Consider the following 18,129-nt stretch of genomic DNA (forward strand, 5'->3'; position numbering starts at 1 on the left):
TTATATTAAAAAAATGGCTAAAAAAGGAATGTTACCTGATCCAGTATAGGAAAAATGAATTCAGTTGCAAAAAGGTATCCATTTCAAGTAAAAACCACTGTGTGGTAGGTCATAATTTCCCAGTCATAGTGTCATGTTTAAATCATGTGGTCATGAGATGATCAGAGGGTTTTTAAGGCTGCCTTTTTTTTTTTCTGAGATGGAGTCTCACTTTGTCACCCAGGCTGGAGTGCAATGGTGTGATCTCGGCTTACCGCAACCTGCGCCTCCTGGGTTAAAGCGATTCTCCTGCCTCAGTCTCCCGAGTAGCTGGGATTATAGGCGTGCTCCACCACGCTGGGCTAATTTTTGTATTTTAGTAGAAACAGGGTTTCACCATGTTGGCCAGGCTGGTCTCAAACTCCTGACCTCATGATCCACCCATCTCGGCCTCCCAAAGTGCTGGGATTACAGGTGTGAGTCACCATGCCTGGCCAAGGCTACTTTTTTACTGTTCCAAACATTTTCCTACCTTAAACTCTCCAGTGACCCTCCTTCCTTTTTTCCATCTCATCCTTTATTAAGTGTTAGAGGAAATCAGGGAAACAAACCCATATTGGAGTAAGAAGTCTTGGGTTCTGCTATTAGCAAGTTCTAAGGTTTGGGTTAATTAATCTTTGATGCTCATTGTCTCATTTTTAAAAATAAAATAATACACTACATTATCTCTAAAGTCATTTATACTTTAAAATTTCATAATAAAATACATAAGATACCTTGATGCTTGATTCAAATATCAGTAGTGATTTTAATAGAAACAATCATTTCAAGTCCCCAGTTACAACAAACACATATTACTATTTTCAAAAGGAAATGAAGTTTCTATTCTGTTGGGGGAACAATGTGGAAAATGAAGAGCTATGAATAACATTTTTATATGCATGTCTGGTTTAGTTATATAGGATTTCTGTCCAAGGTCCTCCCCTCCACTTTTGGAGCACATACAGGCTAAAGAGTGGAAGGAAAGGGAAGAAAAAAAGAAAAATGAATGTAAAAACTAGCATATCCATTCATTTTTAGAGCTCTCTTCTCATGTACTGAATAAATGGATTAAGTTGTCTAATTATTAGGAAAACTCTCCAACTAAAGTAAATAGACCCTATGATAAAAAATGGATTTGTGCCAGGCGTGGTGGCTCATGCCTGTAATCCCAGCACTTTGGGAGGCTGAGGCAGGTGGATCATGAGGTCAGGAGATCAAGACCATCCTGGCTAACACAGTGAAACCCTGTCTCTACTAAAAATACAAAAAATTAGCCTGGCATGGTGGCGGGCACCTGTAGTCCCAGCTACTCAGGAGCTTGAGACAGGAGAATGGCGTGAACCTGGGAGGCGGAGCTTGCAGTGAGCCGAGATCGTGCCACTGCACTCCAGCCTGGGCGACAGAGCAAGACTCCGTCTCCAAAAACAAAAAAAAGAAAAAAAAAAAAGAAAAGGATTTGTTAACACTACTCAAAGAAAGTGATGACACAATCACATGGAAAAATGTCCCGTGCTCATGAATAGGAAGAATAAACATCATTAAAATGGCCATACTGTCAAAGCAATTTACAGATTCAATGCTATTCCTACCAAACTACCAATGACATTTTTCACAGAACTAGAAAAAACTATTTCAAAATTCATATGGAACCAAAAAAGAGCCCAAATAGCCAAGGCAATCCTAAGCCAAAAGAACAAAGCTGGGGGCATCACGTTATCTAACTTCAAACTATGTTACAGGGGTACAGTAACCAAAACAGCATGGTACAAAAATAGACGCATAGACCAATGGAACAGAATACCAAGACTAAAAATAGGGCCGCACACCTACAGCCATCTGATCTTTGACAAAGCTGACAAAAACAAGCAATGGGGAAATTGACTCCCTAGTCAATAAATGGTGCTGGGATAACTGGATAGCCACATGCAAAAGATTAAAACTGGACCTCTTTCTTACACCATATACAAAAATCAACACAAGATGGATTAAAGACTTAAATGTAAAACCCAAAACTATAAAAACCTTTGGAAGACAACTTAGGCAATACCACTCTGGACACAGGAACGGGCAAAGATTTCACGATGAAGATGCCAAAAGCGATGAAAACAAAAGCAAAAATTGACAAATGGGACCTAATTAAATGTAAGATCATCTGCACAGCAAAAGAAACTGTCAAGAAAGTAAAGAGAACCTACAGAAAGGAAGAAAATATTTGCAAACCATGCATCTGACAAGGTCCAATATCCAGTATTCATAAGGAACTTAAAGAAATTTACAAGGAAAAAACAACCCCATTAAAAAGTGGGCAAAGGGCATCGACACTTTTTCAAAAGAAGACACACATATGGCCAACAAGCATGTGAAAAGAAGCTCAGTATCACTGATTATTATTAGAGAAATGCAAATCAAAACCACAATGAGATATCTCACACCAGTCAGAATGGCTATCATTAAAACATCAAAAAATAACAGATGCTGGCAAGGCTGTGGAGAAAAGGGAATGCTTATACACTGTTGGTGGGAGTGTAAATTAGCTCAACCATTGTGGAAAGCAGTGTGATAATTCCTAAAAGAACTAAACAGAACTACCATTTAACCCAGCAATCTCATTACTGGATATATACCCAAAGGAACAGAAATCATTCCACCATAAAGACAGATGCAAGTGTATGTTCACTGCCACAGTATTCACAATAGCAAAGACATGGAGTCAACCTCAATGACCATCAATGGCAGACTGGATAAAGAAAATGTGGTACATATACACCATGGAATACTATACAGCCACAAAAAAGAATGAGACCATGTCCTTTGCAGGAACATGGATGGAACTGGAGGCCATTATCCTTAGCAAACTAACACAGGAACAGAAAACCAAACACTGCATGTTCTCACTTGTAAGTGTGAACTAAATGATGAGAACTCACAAACACAAAGCAGAACAGACACTGCGCCTACTTGACGGTGGAGGCTGGGAGGAGCAACAGCATCAGAAAAAATAATTATTGGGGGCTAGGCTTAGTACCTTGGTTAATATGGTTTGGCTCTGTGTTGCCACCCAAATCTCATCTCAAATTGTAACCCCCACATATTGAGGGAGGGACCTGTAATCCACATGTGTTGAGGGAGAGAGAGGTGAATGGATCATGGGGCAGTTCCCCCCATGCTGTTCTCCTGATGGTGAGTTCTCAAGAGATCTGATGGTTTTATAAGCGTCTGGAAGTTCTTCCTTTGCTCTCTCTCTCTCCTGCCTCCTTGTGAAGAAGGCAATTGCTTCCTCTTCTCCCATGATTGTAAGTTTTCTGAGGCCTCCCCAGCCATGTGGTACTGCGAGTCAATTAAACCTCTTTCCTTTATAAATTACCCAGTCTCAGGGAAGTTCTTTATTACAGTGTGAAAATGGACTAATACACTGGGTGACGAAATAATCTGAACAACAAACCCCCATGACATGAGTTTACCTATGTAACACACCTTGCACGTGTACCACTGAACCTAAAATAGAAGTTAAAAAAAAAAAGGCTTTAAGTTTTTGTTTACAGCTTGGCTTCGATAATGTTTACCCTGATCTATTCGGTTATCAGGGACAGTTTCAACTTTCTGAAGGTGTCTACAAAGAAAGCTACTTGCAGAATGTTACTAGAAGAAGAGCTAAATATCTAATCACACTCAGTTCAGGTAAAAGGAATGAAGGTAGAGAAAAGGAAAAGAGGGGGAGGAATGGTTAGGAATTAAGGTAGGATTAAGGAGCCAAGAGAAGAGCAGACAGTGATGAAGATGAGAAAGGTGCTTCCTTGAAGTTTAATTTCATGACCTATTATGGTGGTCAGTATATCTAAATTGTATAAAACACTTTTTGAGATGTGAAAAAAAAAGTTGAAAATAATCACCACAACAAAAGAAACTAAAGTCATTTTTTTTTTTTTTTTTTTTTTTTTTTTGAGACGGAGTCTTGCTCTGCCGCCCAGGCTGGAGTGCAGTGGCTGGATCTCAGCTCACTGCAAGCTCCGCCTCCCGGGTTCACGCCATTCTCCTGCCTCAGCCTCCCGAGTAGTTGGGACTACAGGCGCCCGCCACCGCGCCCGGCTAGTTTTTTGTATTTTTTAGTAGAGACAGGGTTTCACCGTGTTAGCCAGGATGGTCTCGATCTCCTGACCTCGTGATCCGCCCGTCTCGGCCTCCCAAAGTGCTGGGATTACAGGCTTGAGCCACCGCGCCCGGCACTAAAGTCATTTTGGTAATAATTTACATGTCAACTATCATATCTTCTTAAAACAACAATAATTAACAGCAAGTTCAATTCCAAACTTATAGGCCCCTCAAATATAAGCTGCTAAATATTTTAGGTGATCTTTTTAGATACCCTGATTTCACAAGGTTAGATTGTTTTAAGTTAACTGAACTATTAATAATTTACCATGATAAAACTTTTTTGAACTTGAATCTTCTTTTAAACAGTAGGTAGTGAGCTACATATTTATGCAAAAAGACAACAGCATCACACACATAAGGTCCCGTATACTCTGTGGAATGGAAACAAGAGGACAGATCTATACTAGAGGTACAAAGCTTCTGACAAAATTCAGTATTTTGTGTGCAGGAGGGTGCAGTTTTCACTATCTAGCTAGAAAGCAACATGCCTAATCTTCATGCAATTCCTTTCTTAACTCACCATATGATTCCTCTTTAAAAGGATAAATGCCACTGATAATGTTTTAAAAACCTAGTAAAACAAACCCAAAGTATTAAAAAATGACTAACAAAAGCCCCCTGTATAGGTAAAAGTAGCAGTTTAGCACTACAGTTTAAAAAAGAAGAACAGGGTCCAGGGTGGTGGCTCACTCCTGTAATCCCAACACTTTCAGAGGCCGAGGCATGCAGATCACTTGAGATCAGGAGTTCGAGACCAGCCTGGCCAACATGGTGAAACCCCATCTCTACTAAAAATACAAAAATTAGCTGGGCGTGTTAGTGGGCGCATGTAATCCCAGCTACTTGGGAAGATGAGGCAGGAAAATTGCTTGAACCCAGGAGGCAGAGGTTGCAGTGAGCTGAGATCATGCCATTGCACTCCAGCCTGGGTGACAAGAGCAAAACTCTGTCTCAAAAATAAATAAATAAATAAATAAATAAATAAGAAAAAAGAAAAACGGAACTATCCTACTGAATGTGATCTATAAAAAAAATTTGCCTCAATTTCTACAGAATAATTTCTATGTGCTTCTAAGAGCACACAATGAAAGGACAAGATTGTCCTTCCTTCACATCAATTTCTAAGCTAAAAGCATAATCAAAACAAGCTAGTAATTGTTAATAATAATGGAAGATCTCCATTCAGAAGTTAAAAGCTCCAAAACATTTAGAAAAAGCCAGTAACAGGAATAATAATAGCTAAAACAAAAAGAATTTAATACGAGCCAAGAAATACGCTAATCAACACTTACCCCTTAACCTTCCGATCAAGGATGAGGAGTAGAGGGGTCAAATGTCTTGTCCAAGATCACACTGCTAATTAAGTAGCAGAGTCAGAATGCACAGCCCATTTCTGTTTTATACCAGAAAGGCTATGCTCTTAAGTACTATTGTGTCTCCATCATTTGAGATATAAATGGTATGAATTTATAAAAAGACTTGCTTTCTAAATTTTTTTTTTTCAAACTTCAAGTTCCAATTTATTAGAATTTCACAAATAAGTCTATGTTCACTAACATCTCATTCTTTGTAATCTTAGCCTTTCACAATATAATCTTTTTATAACCATCTGTGCAAGTATAAGTATATCCATGTACACTTGTGCTTTTGGACAAAATTTCTCACCATACCAGCTTCCCAGCATTCAGATTTTGTTTCTTATAAATAAAATGTTATGCTTAAAAAGTACAGATTTTAGACACTGAAATCTTCTAAATCTGTAAATTCAAACGCAATTTTAAAAGTTTGACTTTTAACTTTTTTCTTCAAAATTTCTCCTTGGAAATAACAAATCAAAAATAAGAAGGCAGTGCTTTGAATCATGTATATATTTATATAAGGTGAGTACATATATAAATAATGATCCTAAATTTTTCTTCAAATTTCTTCCTTGATAGGTTCTGAATCTTGATTTCATTTTTGTTTTCCCCAGTGGTTGATAATGAAATACACATAAAATGATTCTACTTAGTCTCTTTCCTTAATTTTCTAATACTTTGATTATTCTAATAATAAAGGTTTAAACATAGGTACTATAATTTATTTTCTTCTAAATGCTTTTTGGAAATACCTTGAAAGAAGCTATTGGCTTTTCTAAGTTAGTGTAGTTGGCCTTTATTCTTTTGGTGGGACCATCTCATTGGTTTCTAATGGATGATCAACCAACACTGTAAGATTATGTGATCTATTCTATTATTACTGAGCTTGCCCTATCTTTGTTTGTCTACACTACTGTATAAGAAAGTAGTATTATTTTTTTCAATGTTTCTGTTCTTCTATTATTGGGAGAGTGAGAGAAAGATACCTCCGTAGCAAAAACTTCATATTCCTCCCTATTGTGAAAGGCTGCTCAGAGAGGCAACAATGAATTGTCAGGCCAGCTGAGGATCACTGTCTTGTAAGCAGCCAGGAGCAGCATCACCAGCAAGCACATAAGCTAGTAGATGACACTCCCTCCACATTTACCTACTGGCAGAGATTTGGGGGAACCTGAATAGTCATAGATCTACAGCATCCTGAGAACCAGGCAGAACAGGTAATGTGGCCCTTCCACAAACAACAAGCCCCTTCTTCAGAAGTCAGAAAACAGCTCATCCTTGTTTTCTGTGACCGCAAGCCTCTTTCCAACCAGGAAGGCTGCTAAACCCAACAAATACCTTGTTACTCAACATGAGACTAAAATTAAGTTAGTTTTTTTTGATACAAAATAAAATGCAATAGCTCAGTTAAATCCATACACCAGTAGTCCTCAAAATTTGTGAACAGTAGAACAAAAGAATCTACAGTCCATGGCTAGGGAAAGAAATCTTAAGTATTACCTACAGTGACATCAGGGGAATCTTACATTGTTTAACTTCCTTGACCACATGCCTCAGTTTCCATACTAAACGGTATGGTAGAGTCCTAACTCTCCAACTCAGATACTTTATCACACAGTATCTGTCTGAAAAACTGATGTGTGGTAAATTTATCTGCATGATAAACTGCTTTTATTTCAGAGTCCACTGAACAAATAAACTATGTGGAAAAAAAGGAAAAAAAAATCTAAAACAGACTGGAATCTGAAAAGTAATATGAAAAATTTCTTATTTATCTACAAAATGTATACTATTGAAAAATACACACACTCAGATGTAAAGGTAGCAACGCAATCACTAGTAGTAACTGGAACTTGAGCACTGAAAAACTTTAGAGGAGCCTGAAAATTCAAGAAGTAAACAAAGGCCTGCTGTTAGTCCATCCATGCCTTTACAAGAATTAGAAAAAATCCCCTAACTCCTAAAGTCCCAGCCCTGCCCCAAGGCACAGGGTTCAGTGAATAGAAGAGACACTAGAAATTAGACTCCATCCATCCTCTCAGCTAGGCTCCTCAGCAGTGAATAGCCCATCCAACCATACTTGGAACTCCTCCGTTAAAGCACTTAAGTGTAAAAACATTAATTTTAGTAGGTATATGACATATATTCTTTCCTTCTTCCCTCCCTCTCACTCCCTCTCTTTCTCATTTCTATTCTTTTTTCTGTGAGCAGGGTAAAGGAAAGGATATACATTTGTCTCTTTCTTGAACACAATCAAAATTGAAAATAATTCTCTCCAACTACTGTGGCATGACACAGTATAAAGGAAGAAGCTGAAAGGAATGCTCTCCATCAGTTATTTGATGAAACTCCCCTTCATATTTATATCGGAGACTGAAACTACATTGAAAAAATATTTTAAATACATATAACATATATAATACTATGAATTATAAATGTAATAATCAGGTATTATAGATTATACATATTACATAAGGAGAAGATACAGAGAGCTAGCATTCTTTTTAAAAACACATTTCTGTTTACCTAGTGATTTTGGTAGCAGATTCTTCACAAATTCTGCATGATCCCCCACGTGCAGTATGCTGTAGACGCTGGTATTCATTAATTCCTCCTGATTGTAACCTAAGTAGCTGGTTACATTCTCTGACACAAATACAATTCTCCCTTCACAGTTCACAACAAAGAAAAATCCATCCAAAGCCTGCAAAATCAAAAGAAAACAATGGTTTGGATATTGAAAGATAAAAGAAAAAATTAAACTATACATTTTTCTATTAAAAAGGAGATCAGAAATATATGTCAAGACCTGGTCTCTGTCCTCAAGGAAACTGTGGTACTGTAGGAGAAAGACATAAACATAATAAAATATGAGTGATAAAATGCAGATCAGAGACATACACAAAGTAGTCTACAAGCACACAGAAGGATGCCTAATTTGGGATCAGGGTGGGGGTCAAAGAAAGATACAGACCCCTACCTAACATATAAAAGGCATAGTGGAGGAGGAAGAGGATTGAAGGAAGAACATTCCAGTAAGTGGAGAGAGCACAGCACAAAAAGAAAACGAACAAGCAGTTTGGAGCTGCTGGAGTATATGGTACAGCAGAGGTGGACAGGAGCCAAATCACAGGGGCTTCCTATGCACTGAGATGGAGCCAGGGGTCTCCAAAAGGAGACATTTGCATCCTGTGGGGCATATAATATCCACAAGGGTGCCGGGGGAAAAGTTAGAACCTCTATGTATATTGTAAACTAAAACATAATAAAGAAATTAAGCTTAAGCGTATTAACACTCTGGTGCCTGACTCAGTGCAGACAGTCACATATTACAGAAACCCTGGTATCCTGAGGAAGAGCCAGAATGCAGACTGTGGCACCTTACTTATTTGTAATCTTTTCACTTATTGCAACATGTTGCAGCTTACTTGCTGCAGAATGTATATAAGCAATACAATAACAATCCTGAAAAAATAGAACATTTACAGAATTTTGTAACAAAATGTAAAATGACCATAAAAATCCTTTGGATCATACAGGGTCTGCTGGTTATCTATGGCAAAATTAAAAGACCTGTCTAACAATGTTGACGGGTTACTCATTTTTCTTTTAAAAAAAGGCCAGGGTACCAAGTTCGCTGTCTAGCAGATACTCGCCAAGAAGTAAACACATTTTTTTTTTTTTCCTTCAGGATTAAGATGAAATTTTAACAATGAATAAAAAGTAAACTGCTTTTTAAAAAGACACTAACGCCATAGAGAGAGCATGTGAAAATGGATGTTTGGAAATGTTACCACTGTACAATTTTGTTTCTGAAAATGACAGTGATACTGAAAATGACATGAATAGCTTGTACAATTTATCTTATCAGTTTAAAACCTTAGAGCATTTTATCTGTTGAAAAATGTTCCAATTAGATTCTCAGTGGTGGCCCTTTTTTCTTTTTATTTATTTTTTGTTTGAGAGAGTGCAGTGGCGCAATCTTGGCTCACAACCTATGCTTCCTGGATTCAAGTGATTCTCCTGCTTCAGCCTCCCATGTAGCTGGGATTACAGGCATGTGCCACCGTGCCCCACTGATTTCTGTGTTTTTAGTAGAGATGGGGTTTCATCATGTTGGCCAAGTTGGTTTTAAACTCCTGACCTCAGGTGATCCATCTGCCTTGGCCTCCCAAAGTTCTGGGATTACAGGCATGGGCCTCTGTGCCAGGCCCCTTTTTTTTTTTTAATGTGAAAATGCAACACCTTCTGATGTTTGGAAGAATCTTTTTTTTTTTTTTTTTTAATCAAGGAAACTGGACTGTCAATAAAAACCTTTGCAAAGTTTGTGGGTGGGATTTAAAAATGAGTATCATAATTTAGTAAACACATCCAATGACATAGTTTTCCATTTGCCTCTACCTTATTTTTGTGAGGTGCGTTTTTCAGCTACGATGATTTTTTTTTAATTGAGAAAAACTAATATATATTTATGGTATATATGTTTTCAAATATGTATACATTGTTGAATGGCCAAATCAAGCTAATGAACATAAGCACTCCCTCATATACTTATCATTTTTTGTGGTGAAAACACTTAAAAGCTATTCTCTTTGCAATTTTCAGGTATAAAAGAATTGTTTTTAACTACAGTCACCATAATGTACAATAGATCTCTTGAACTTATTTTTCCTAATTGAAAGGTTTTTATCTTTTGACCAACATCCCTCCAATCCACTCACCCTTCACACAGACCCTGGTAACCACCATTCTACTCTCTCTTATGAGTTTGACTTTTTTAGATCCCACATGTAAGTGAGATCATGTGGTATCTGTCTTTCTGTGCCTGGCTTTTAATTAACATGATGTCTTCTAGGTTCATACATGTTGTCGCAGATGACAGGATTTCCTTTATAAAGGCTGAATAGTATTCCACTCTGTGTATATACCACATTTTCTTATTCCATTCATCCATTTTTGAACACTTAGGTTGATGCAAATTAAAACTATGATGAGATATCACTTCATATCTGTTAAGTGTAGGTGAGGATGTGAAGAAAAGAGAACATCTATTATGGGAAATAGTAGGGAGGTTCCTCAAAAAACTAAAAATAGAACTACCATATGATCCAGTAATCTCAGTACTGAGTATATATCCAAAGGAAATGAAATCAGTATGTCAAAGAGATGTTTGCACTCCCATGTTCACTGCAGCATTATTCACAATAGCCAAGATATGAGAATCAAGCTAAGTGTCTGCCAACAGATGAATGGACAAGATTATTTAAACCAAATATTAAATTAAATTTAGTAATACATCTCCATTATCACTTCATCACAAAGAATATAAACAAGATTTAAAGCAAGATTGAAGCACAACCCATTGTTCTCATTTAAAATATTGCTAATATTTTCTTTAGCAAGAACAAAAAGGAATAAAGCTATTTTTATTCTACCTGATTGCTGTGACTTACTTAGTCCATAATGCAAAGGTGACAGGGATGTGATTAATAATCTTTAAAATCTCAATACTAGATAAACTCTTTGTAAAAATATTTTGGGTTTAGATGAGCATGGGAAAGTACCTCATATCTAAATTGGGTTTATAAAACTGCTCAGATTAGCTATAAGTCTCATAGTAGGTGATCAATATTTACGTGCCTTGAAGTTTATATAAAAATAGAAATAATTTAAAAACAGATTTATTTTTCAAAAATAGACCTGAAACTTCTTTTAAAATGTTCTTTGCATCAGTATAAATACAATTTAACTTGCATTTTCTTATAAATATATACTTACAAAAAATTAAAATATAAAAATATAAAAATGAGGTTGATAGTGGAAGATCTGCCAGAATTCCGCGCTCAAGAGACTAGTAACATTTCAGGGAATACTTTTTGAGACTATTCCCACGAATATAGAAGCATCTCTATTTTTTAAAAGTATGTCTGGTTAATACAATCTGTTATTACTTGTTCTTGTTCTACAAGTTTCCCTCATATGTTGTTTATCTAATTAACTAAAAAGTGTGCTCCTGGGAAGGAAACTTCCTATTCCTCCAAGACCTGACAGCTGGTTTTACTGCATACAGAGAAGACAACAAATGCCTATGCACTCAGTAATCAATCTGAGAACTTTTCCAAACTCTGCCCAGGATGTCATCCTTTGAAGAAGACCACCATGTGTCTCATGGAAGGGTTCACATTAGCCAAGGATTCTCATAGGGCCCTGGCTTTAAATGAGACTACCCAAGTGACTGTGACTGGACAAAGTTCTAGGAATAAAAGACACCATCCAAAACTATAACAATCCTAGAAGAATATCTAGGCAATACCATTCAGTACATAGGTATGAGCAAAGATTTCATGATGAAAATGCCAAAAGCAACTGCAACAAAAGCAAAAATTAACAAATAGGATCTAATTAAACTCAAGAGCTTCTGCACAGCAAAAGAAACTATCATCAGAGTGAACAACCTAAAGAATGGGATAAAATTTTTGCAATCTATCCATCTGAGAAAGGTCTAATATCGAGTCTACAAGGAACTTAAACAAATTTACAAGAAAAAACCAAACAACCCCATTAAAAAGCAGGCAAAGGGCATGATCAGACACTTCTCAAAAGAAAACATTCATGTAGCCAACAAACATATGAAAAGAAGCTCAACATGACTGATCATTAGAGAGATGCAAATCAAAACCACAGTGAGATACCATTTCATGCCAGTCAGAATGGTGATTATTAAAAAGTCAAAAAACAATAGATGCTGGCAAGGTTGCAGAGAAAAAGGAATGCTTTTAGACTGTTGGTGGGAGTGTAAATTAGTTTAACCATTGTGGAAGGCAGTGTGGCGATTCCTCAAAGATTTAGAGGCAGAAATACCATATGACCCAGCAATCCCATTACTGAGTATATATCCAAAGGAATATAAATCATTCTGTTATAAAGATACATGCACATGTATGTTCACCACAGCACTATTCACAATAGCAAAGGCCTAGAATCAACCTAAATGCCCATCAATGATAGACCGGATAAAGAAAATGTGGTAAATACACACCATGGAATACTATGTAGCCATAAAAAGGAATGAGATCATGGTCCTTTGCAGGGACATGGATGGAGTTGGAAGCTGTTATGCTCAGCAAATTAATGCAGGAACATCAAACCAAATGCTGCATGTTCTCACTTATAAGTGGGAGTTGAACAATGAGAACACGTGGACACATGGCGGAGGGAACACACACTGAGGCCTGTTGGGGGCAGGTGTGGCAGGAGGGAGAGTACGAGGAAGAATAGCTAATGGATGCTGGGCTTAATACCTAGGTGATGGGTTGATCTGTGCAGCAAACTACCATGGCACACATTTGGCTATGTAACAAACCTGCACGTCTTGCACATGTACCCTAGAACTTAAAAGTTGAAAAAAAAAGTGTGGCACATCCTCGTTCTCTCTCTCACTTTCTCTCTCCTGCCGCCTGGTGAAGAACGTACTTGCTTCTCCTTTACTTTCTGCTGTAATTGTAAATTTCCTGAGGCCTCCCTAGCCACGTGGAACTGGAAGTCAATTAAACCTCTTTCAAGCCAGACACGGTAGCTCATGCCTGTAATTCCAGCACTTTGGGAGGCCAATGCGAGTGGACCATGTGAGGCCAGGAGTTTGAGACCAGACTGGCCAACATGGCAAAACCCCATTTCTACTAAAAATACAAAAATTAGCCGGGCATGGTGGTACATGCCTGTAGTCCCAGGTACTTGGGAGGCTGAGGCACGAGAATTGCTTAAACCCAGGAGGTGGAGGTTATAGTAATCCAACACTGTGTCACTGCATTCCAGCCTGGGCGACAGAGCGAGACTCTCTCAAAAAACAAAACCAACCAACCAAACAAAAACACTCCCCTTTCCTTTATAAATTACCCAGTCTCACGGGTTTTTTGTTTGTTGTTTGTTTGAGACAGGGTCTTGCTGTCACCTAGGCTGGAGTGCAGTGGCGTGATCTTGGCTCACCGGAACCTCGGCCTCTAGGGTTCAAGAGATTCTCCTGCGTCAGCCTCCTGAGTAGCTGGGATTACAGGCATGTGCCACCACGCCAGACTAATTTTTGTATTTTTAGTAGAGACGGGGTTTCACCATGTTGGCCAGGCTGGTCTCGAACTCCTGACCTCAAGTGATCCGCCCACCATGGTCTCCCAAAGTGCTGGGATTACAGGCGTGAGTCACCGCAGCTGGCCCAATATCAGGTATTCTTTATAACAGTGTGGAAATTGACTAATATACTCTCCCTCTTGGTCAGGGACACTAGCTGTAGGTTTAGTCTCTTTACATAATCCCATATTTCTCAGAGGTTTTGTTCATTCTTTTTTATTCTTTTTTCTTTATTTCTGTCTAAGTTGGCTGAAGAACTGGTCTTCGAGCTCTGAGATTCTTTCCTCAGCTTGGTCGATTCTGTCATTAATATTTCCAATTACGAAATTTTTCTTGTAGTGAGGTTTTCAGCTCTATCAGATCAGTTTGGTTCTTTCTTAAAACAGCTATTTTATCTTTAATCTCTAATATCATTTTACTGGATTCCTAACATTCCTTGGATTGGGTTTCAACTTTCTCCTGAATCTTAATGATCTTTGTTGCCATCAAGATTCTGAATTCTTAGTCTGTCACGTGAATCATTTCAGGCTGGTTACGAACCATGGCTGGGGAGTTAGTGCAGTGGTTTGGATGTAAGAAAACACTCTGGTTTTTTGAGTTTCCAGAGCTCTTACACTGGTTCTTTTGTATCTGATGTTCCTTTAATATTCAAAGGTGCTGTCCTTTCAGTGAAGCTTTTTGCTTTTATATTCTTTGATGCCCTTGAGGGTTTTGCCTGTGGTATAAGTTGGGTTCAGCTGAAAAATATGACATAATTCACAAATTTGTGTGTCATCCTTGTGCAGAGGCTATGATAACCTTCTCGGTATTGTTCTGATTTTAGTATATGTGCTGCCAAAGTGAGCACCACATACAAGTTTTGATTTCTTTCCAGAATGCTAATGAAAAGGGAGCACAAGGAACACTCCTCCCCAAGTCATGTCAACAAATTTTGTACTGTCCGTCCCAGATTACGGCAACAAATCTGGGACGGACGGTACAAAATGAACTATCCCAGGTCACGTGAGTAAACTGGATGTTATCACAGCACTGGTCATTTTTCATTGCTTTTCCAAAACTTGAGGTGACCCCACTGTCACAAGTCTGCTGAGATGCCCCAAAATACCTCCAACCTCCAAAGTTTGAGTCCACTTTGGGAAAACTGGAAATCTTTAAAAGGCAGCAGGATGTACAGAAGCTTGGAAGAGAGATCTGGGCTAAGGATAGACCTTTGTGATTCACAGGTACATATAGTAATCATTTGGGTCTCTTGTTTATTTTTTACTTATTATTTATTTTGAGACGGAGTCTTACTCTGTTGCCCAGGCTGGAGTGCAATGGTGCAATTTCAGCTCACTGCAACCTCCGCCTCCCAGGTTCACGCGATTCTCCTGCCTCAGCCTCCTGAGTAGCTGGGATTACAGGCGCTCACCACCACGCCTGGCTAATTTTTACATTTTTAGTAGAGATGGGATTTCGCCATGTTGGCCAGCCTGATCTCAAACTCCTGACCTCAAGTGATCCACCCGCCTCGGCCTCCCAAAGTGCTGGGATTACAGGCGTGACGCACTGCGCCCAGCCTGTTTATTTGTTTTTAACTACAATCATCTTTTCCCCTAGTAAAGGATACTCTGATTTCCTCTGGGAAATTTTCTTCCCCACTACATAAAGTCTTATGGGATACTTAATCAGGCCACTGGGAGACTTCCTCCTTAAATGTGAATCTTAAGGATTACAAAAAGCTAAACATAGCAGGAGTACATTCATTCTAGCAGCAGGGCATTGCCCAGATAGTTCTTTCAAAGAGACTGTTAACAAAGCTTTTGCTTTCTACCCTCAAGGTACCTTGATTTCATCCCGTTTCCAAGCATGGTTCTATGATATCCAAATAGCATTCCAATAAATTCATATTTGCTTAGTCAGAGTTGATTTCTATTGCGTGAAATCAGAGAATTGCAATTGATTTCAAACATGTAATTCACATATATGTGTATATGTTATACAGACAAAGACACAGATAAACCTTCCCAGGAAATGTGTACAGAATAAAAAAAGGGAAAGAGCCAAGGCTAGAATCCTGGGGGATACTAACATTTAAGAGGCAATTAAAGAAAGAAATCTGAGAAAAAGGCTGAGGAGTAACCAGAGGGGTAGAGAAAGAACACTGTGAAAGGTGCCATGGAATGTTTAAGGTAGTGGGAATGAGTGGTCAGCAAGTGTCAAAAGCCACAAAGAAATGTACGGAATGGTGGTCGGGTGCAGTGGCTCATGCCTGTAACCCCAGCACTTTGGGAGGTTGAGGCGGGTGGATCACGAGGTCAGGAGATCGAGACCATCCTGGCTAACATGGTGAAACTCCATCTCTACAAAAATACAAAAAAAAAATTAGGGAATGGTAGCGGGCGCCTGTGGTTCCAGCTACTTGGGAGGCTGAGGCAGAAGAATGGCGTGAACCCGGGAGGCGGAACCTGCAGTGAGCCAAGATCTGCACTCCAGTCTGGGCGACAGAGCAAGACTCCATCTCAAAAAACAAAAAACAAAAAAAACCCAAAGAAATGTAGGGAATCATACAAAGCAAGTTGACGAAGCTAGAATGCATGTGCAAGACATAGTGAGACCTCCCTGATTGAAATAAGAGTTTTCTTATGGACCAAAGGAAACAGGACGGTTACAGTCAAATAATGCAGAACTCTGACCAGCAGGCAGAGGAATTTTAGACAGCAAAGGGAGGAAATGAGCTTTTAAAAAAATGCCTATACTGGACTTAATGAGTACTATGTGTAAAGTACTCTGCTAAGAAATTGTGTCACTTAATTTTTATAGTAATTCCATGATGTAGATATCCAGTGTCTGACACACTCTAGGTATTCAACAAATCTTTGTTGAATAAATAAATTCTAACGTCACCTTCTCTTTAGATGTGCAAAAATTTCTTCCAGGATCTTCATTCTTTACCTGTGCTAACTTTATTTTATATTTTTAAAAACAGAAATAGGTCAGGAGCAGTGGCTCACACCTGTAATCCCAGCACTTTCGGAGGCTGAGGTGGGCGGATCACGAGGTCAGGAGATCAAGACCATCCTGGCTAACACGGTGAAACACTGTCTCTACTAAAAATACAAAAAAGTTAGCCAGGCGTGGTGGTGGGCACCTGTAGTCCCAGCTACTCAGGAGGCTGAGGCAGGAGAATGCCATGAACCCGGGAGGCAGAGCTTGTAGTGAGCTGAGATCGCACCACTGCACTCCAGCCTGGGTGACAGAGACTCTGTCTCAAAAATAAATAAATAAAATAAAATAAAATAAATACATAAATAAATAAATAAATAAAAGGAGAAATAAACAATTCTGAATGGTGAGAATTTCTCATAGTATGGTGGTGGATATTTGTTCATTTTTTACCTCTGGGGATCTTCTATCTGGGCAAGTCCCTCTTACACTAGTGTTGTCAAACTGAACTTTCTGCAATGATGAAAATATTCTATATTTATATTGTCTAATACAGTAGCTACTGACCACATATGGATACCAAACACTTTAAATATGGCTGGTGAGACTGAAGCATTGAATTTTTAACTTTATTTAATTAAAAAAAACTTTTTTTTTAATAAAGACAGGGTCTTGCTCTGTTGACCATGCTGGAGTGCAGTGGTGCAATCAAGTCTCACTGTAACCTCAAACTCCTGGGCTCATGCAATCCTCCTGCCTCAGCTTCCCAAGTAGCTGGGACCAAAGGCATGTGTCACCATGACCAGCTACCTTTTTTCATTTTTTTGTACAGATGGGGTTTTACTACACTACCCAACTGGTCTCTAATTCCTGGCTTCAAATGATGTTCCTGCCTTAGCCTCCTAAAGTGTTGGGATTACAGGTGTGAATCACTGTGACTGGCCCTAATTTAAATTTTAATAGCCATATGTTGCTACTGGCTATTATGTTGAACAGTGCATCTCAAGACTGTAACGTGGATTATTCAATGAAAACATCTCTTGGTAGCTTTTCTACCCTTCCTGTTTTAGCTTCCATGGATGAAACTCCATAAAGTTTAAGTTAACAGGGACAGGGTCAGGGGTGTGGTGGTGGGCGCCTGTAGTCCCAGCTACTCGGGAGGCTGAGGCAGAAGAATGGCGTGAACCCAGGAGGCGGAGCTTGCAGTGAGCCGAGATCGCGCCACTGCACTCCAGCCTGGGCGACAGAGCGAGACGCCATCTCAAAAAAAAAAAAAAAAAAAAGAAAAGACATCAGGTATAACAGGTTGTCAATGAAGGTATTTGTTGTCTGTAAAATTTATAATTCTATTTGATAGTCTTTATTTCACATATCTGTAATTCATAAACAAAAATATTATTAGCTCCTTGAAGTCAAGAACCTAAATACACCTCCATACTGTTTTCTAAATTTCTAATGTGATATGTTCTTTCATATTTGAAAATGCTTGCATAATAACATTTAATTTATATGTAATGTGCTACAGTTTTCCTTTGATTCACAGTGGTTT

At 38.6% G+C, this 18,129-nt stretch overlaps 1 protein-coding gene and 1 non-coding gene across 10 annotated transcripts in view; both read right to left on the bottom strand.

Moving 5' to 3' along the window:
• Positions 1-18,129, bottom strand: part of NCOA1 (nuclear receptor coactivator 1) — a 279,136-nt gene that overhangs the window by 82,182 nt on the left and 178,825 nt on the right. For all 9 annotated transcript variants that reach the window (XM_050753579.1, XM_050753584.1, XM_050753581.1 and 6 more), the window contains one exon: positions 8,058-8,235. In XM_050753579.1, the coding sequence (XP_050609536.1) occupies positions 8,058-8,235 (178 nt within the window). The remainder of the gene's footprint in view (positions 1-8,057; positions 8,236-18,129) is intronic.
• On the bottom strand, positions 14,396-14,502 carry LOC126934619 (U6 spliceosomal RNA). The gene has a single exon (XR_007719070.1). It is a non-coding gene; the product is annotated as a U6 spliceosomal RNA (small nuclear RNA).

This window comes from Macaca thibetana, chromosome 13, assembly GCF_024542745.1.
Source record: "Macaca thibetana thibetana isolate TM-01 chromosome 13, ASM2454274v1, whole genome shotgun sequence".
Classification (NCBI taxonomy): domain Eukaryota; kingdom Metazoa; phylum Chordata; class Mammalia; order Primates; family Cercopithecidae; genus Macaca; species Macaca thibetana.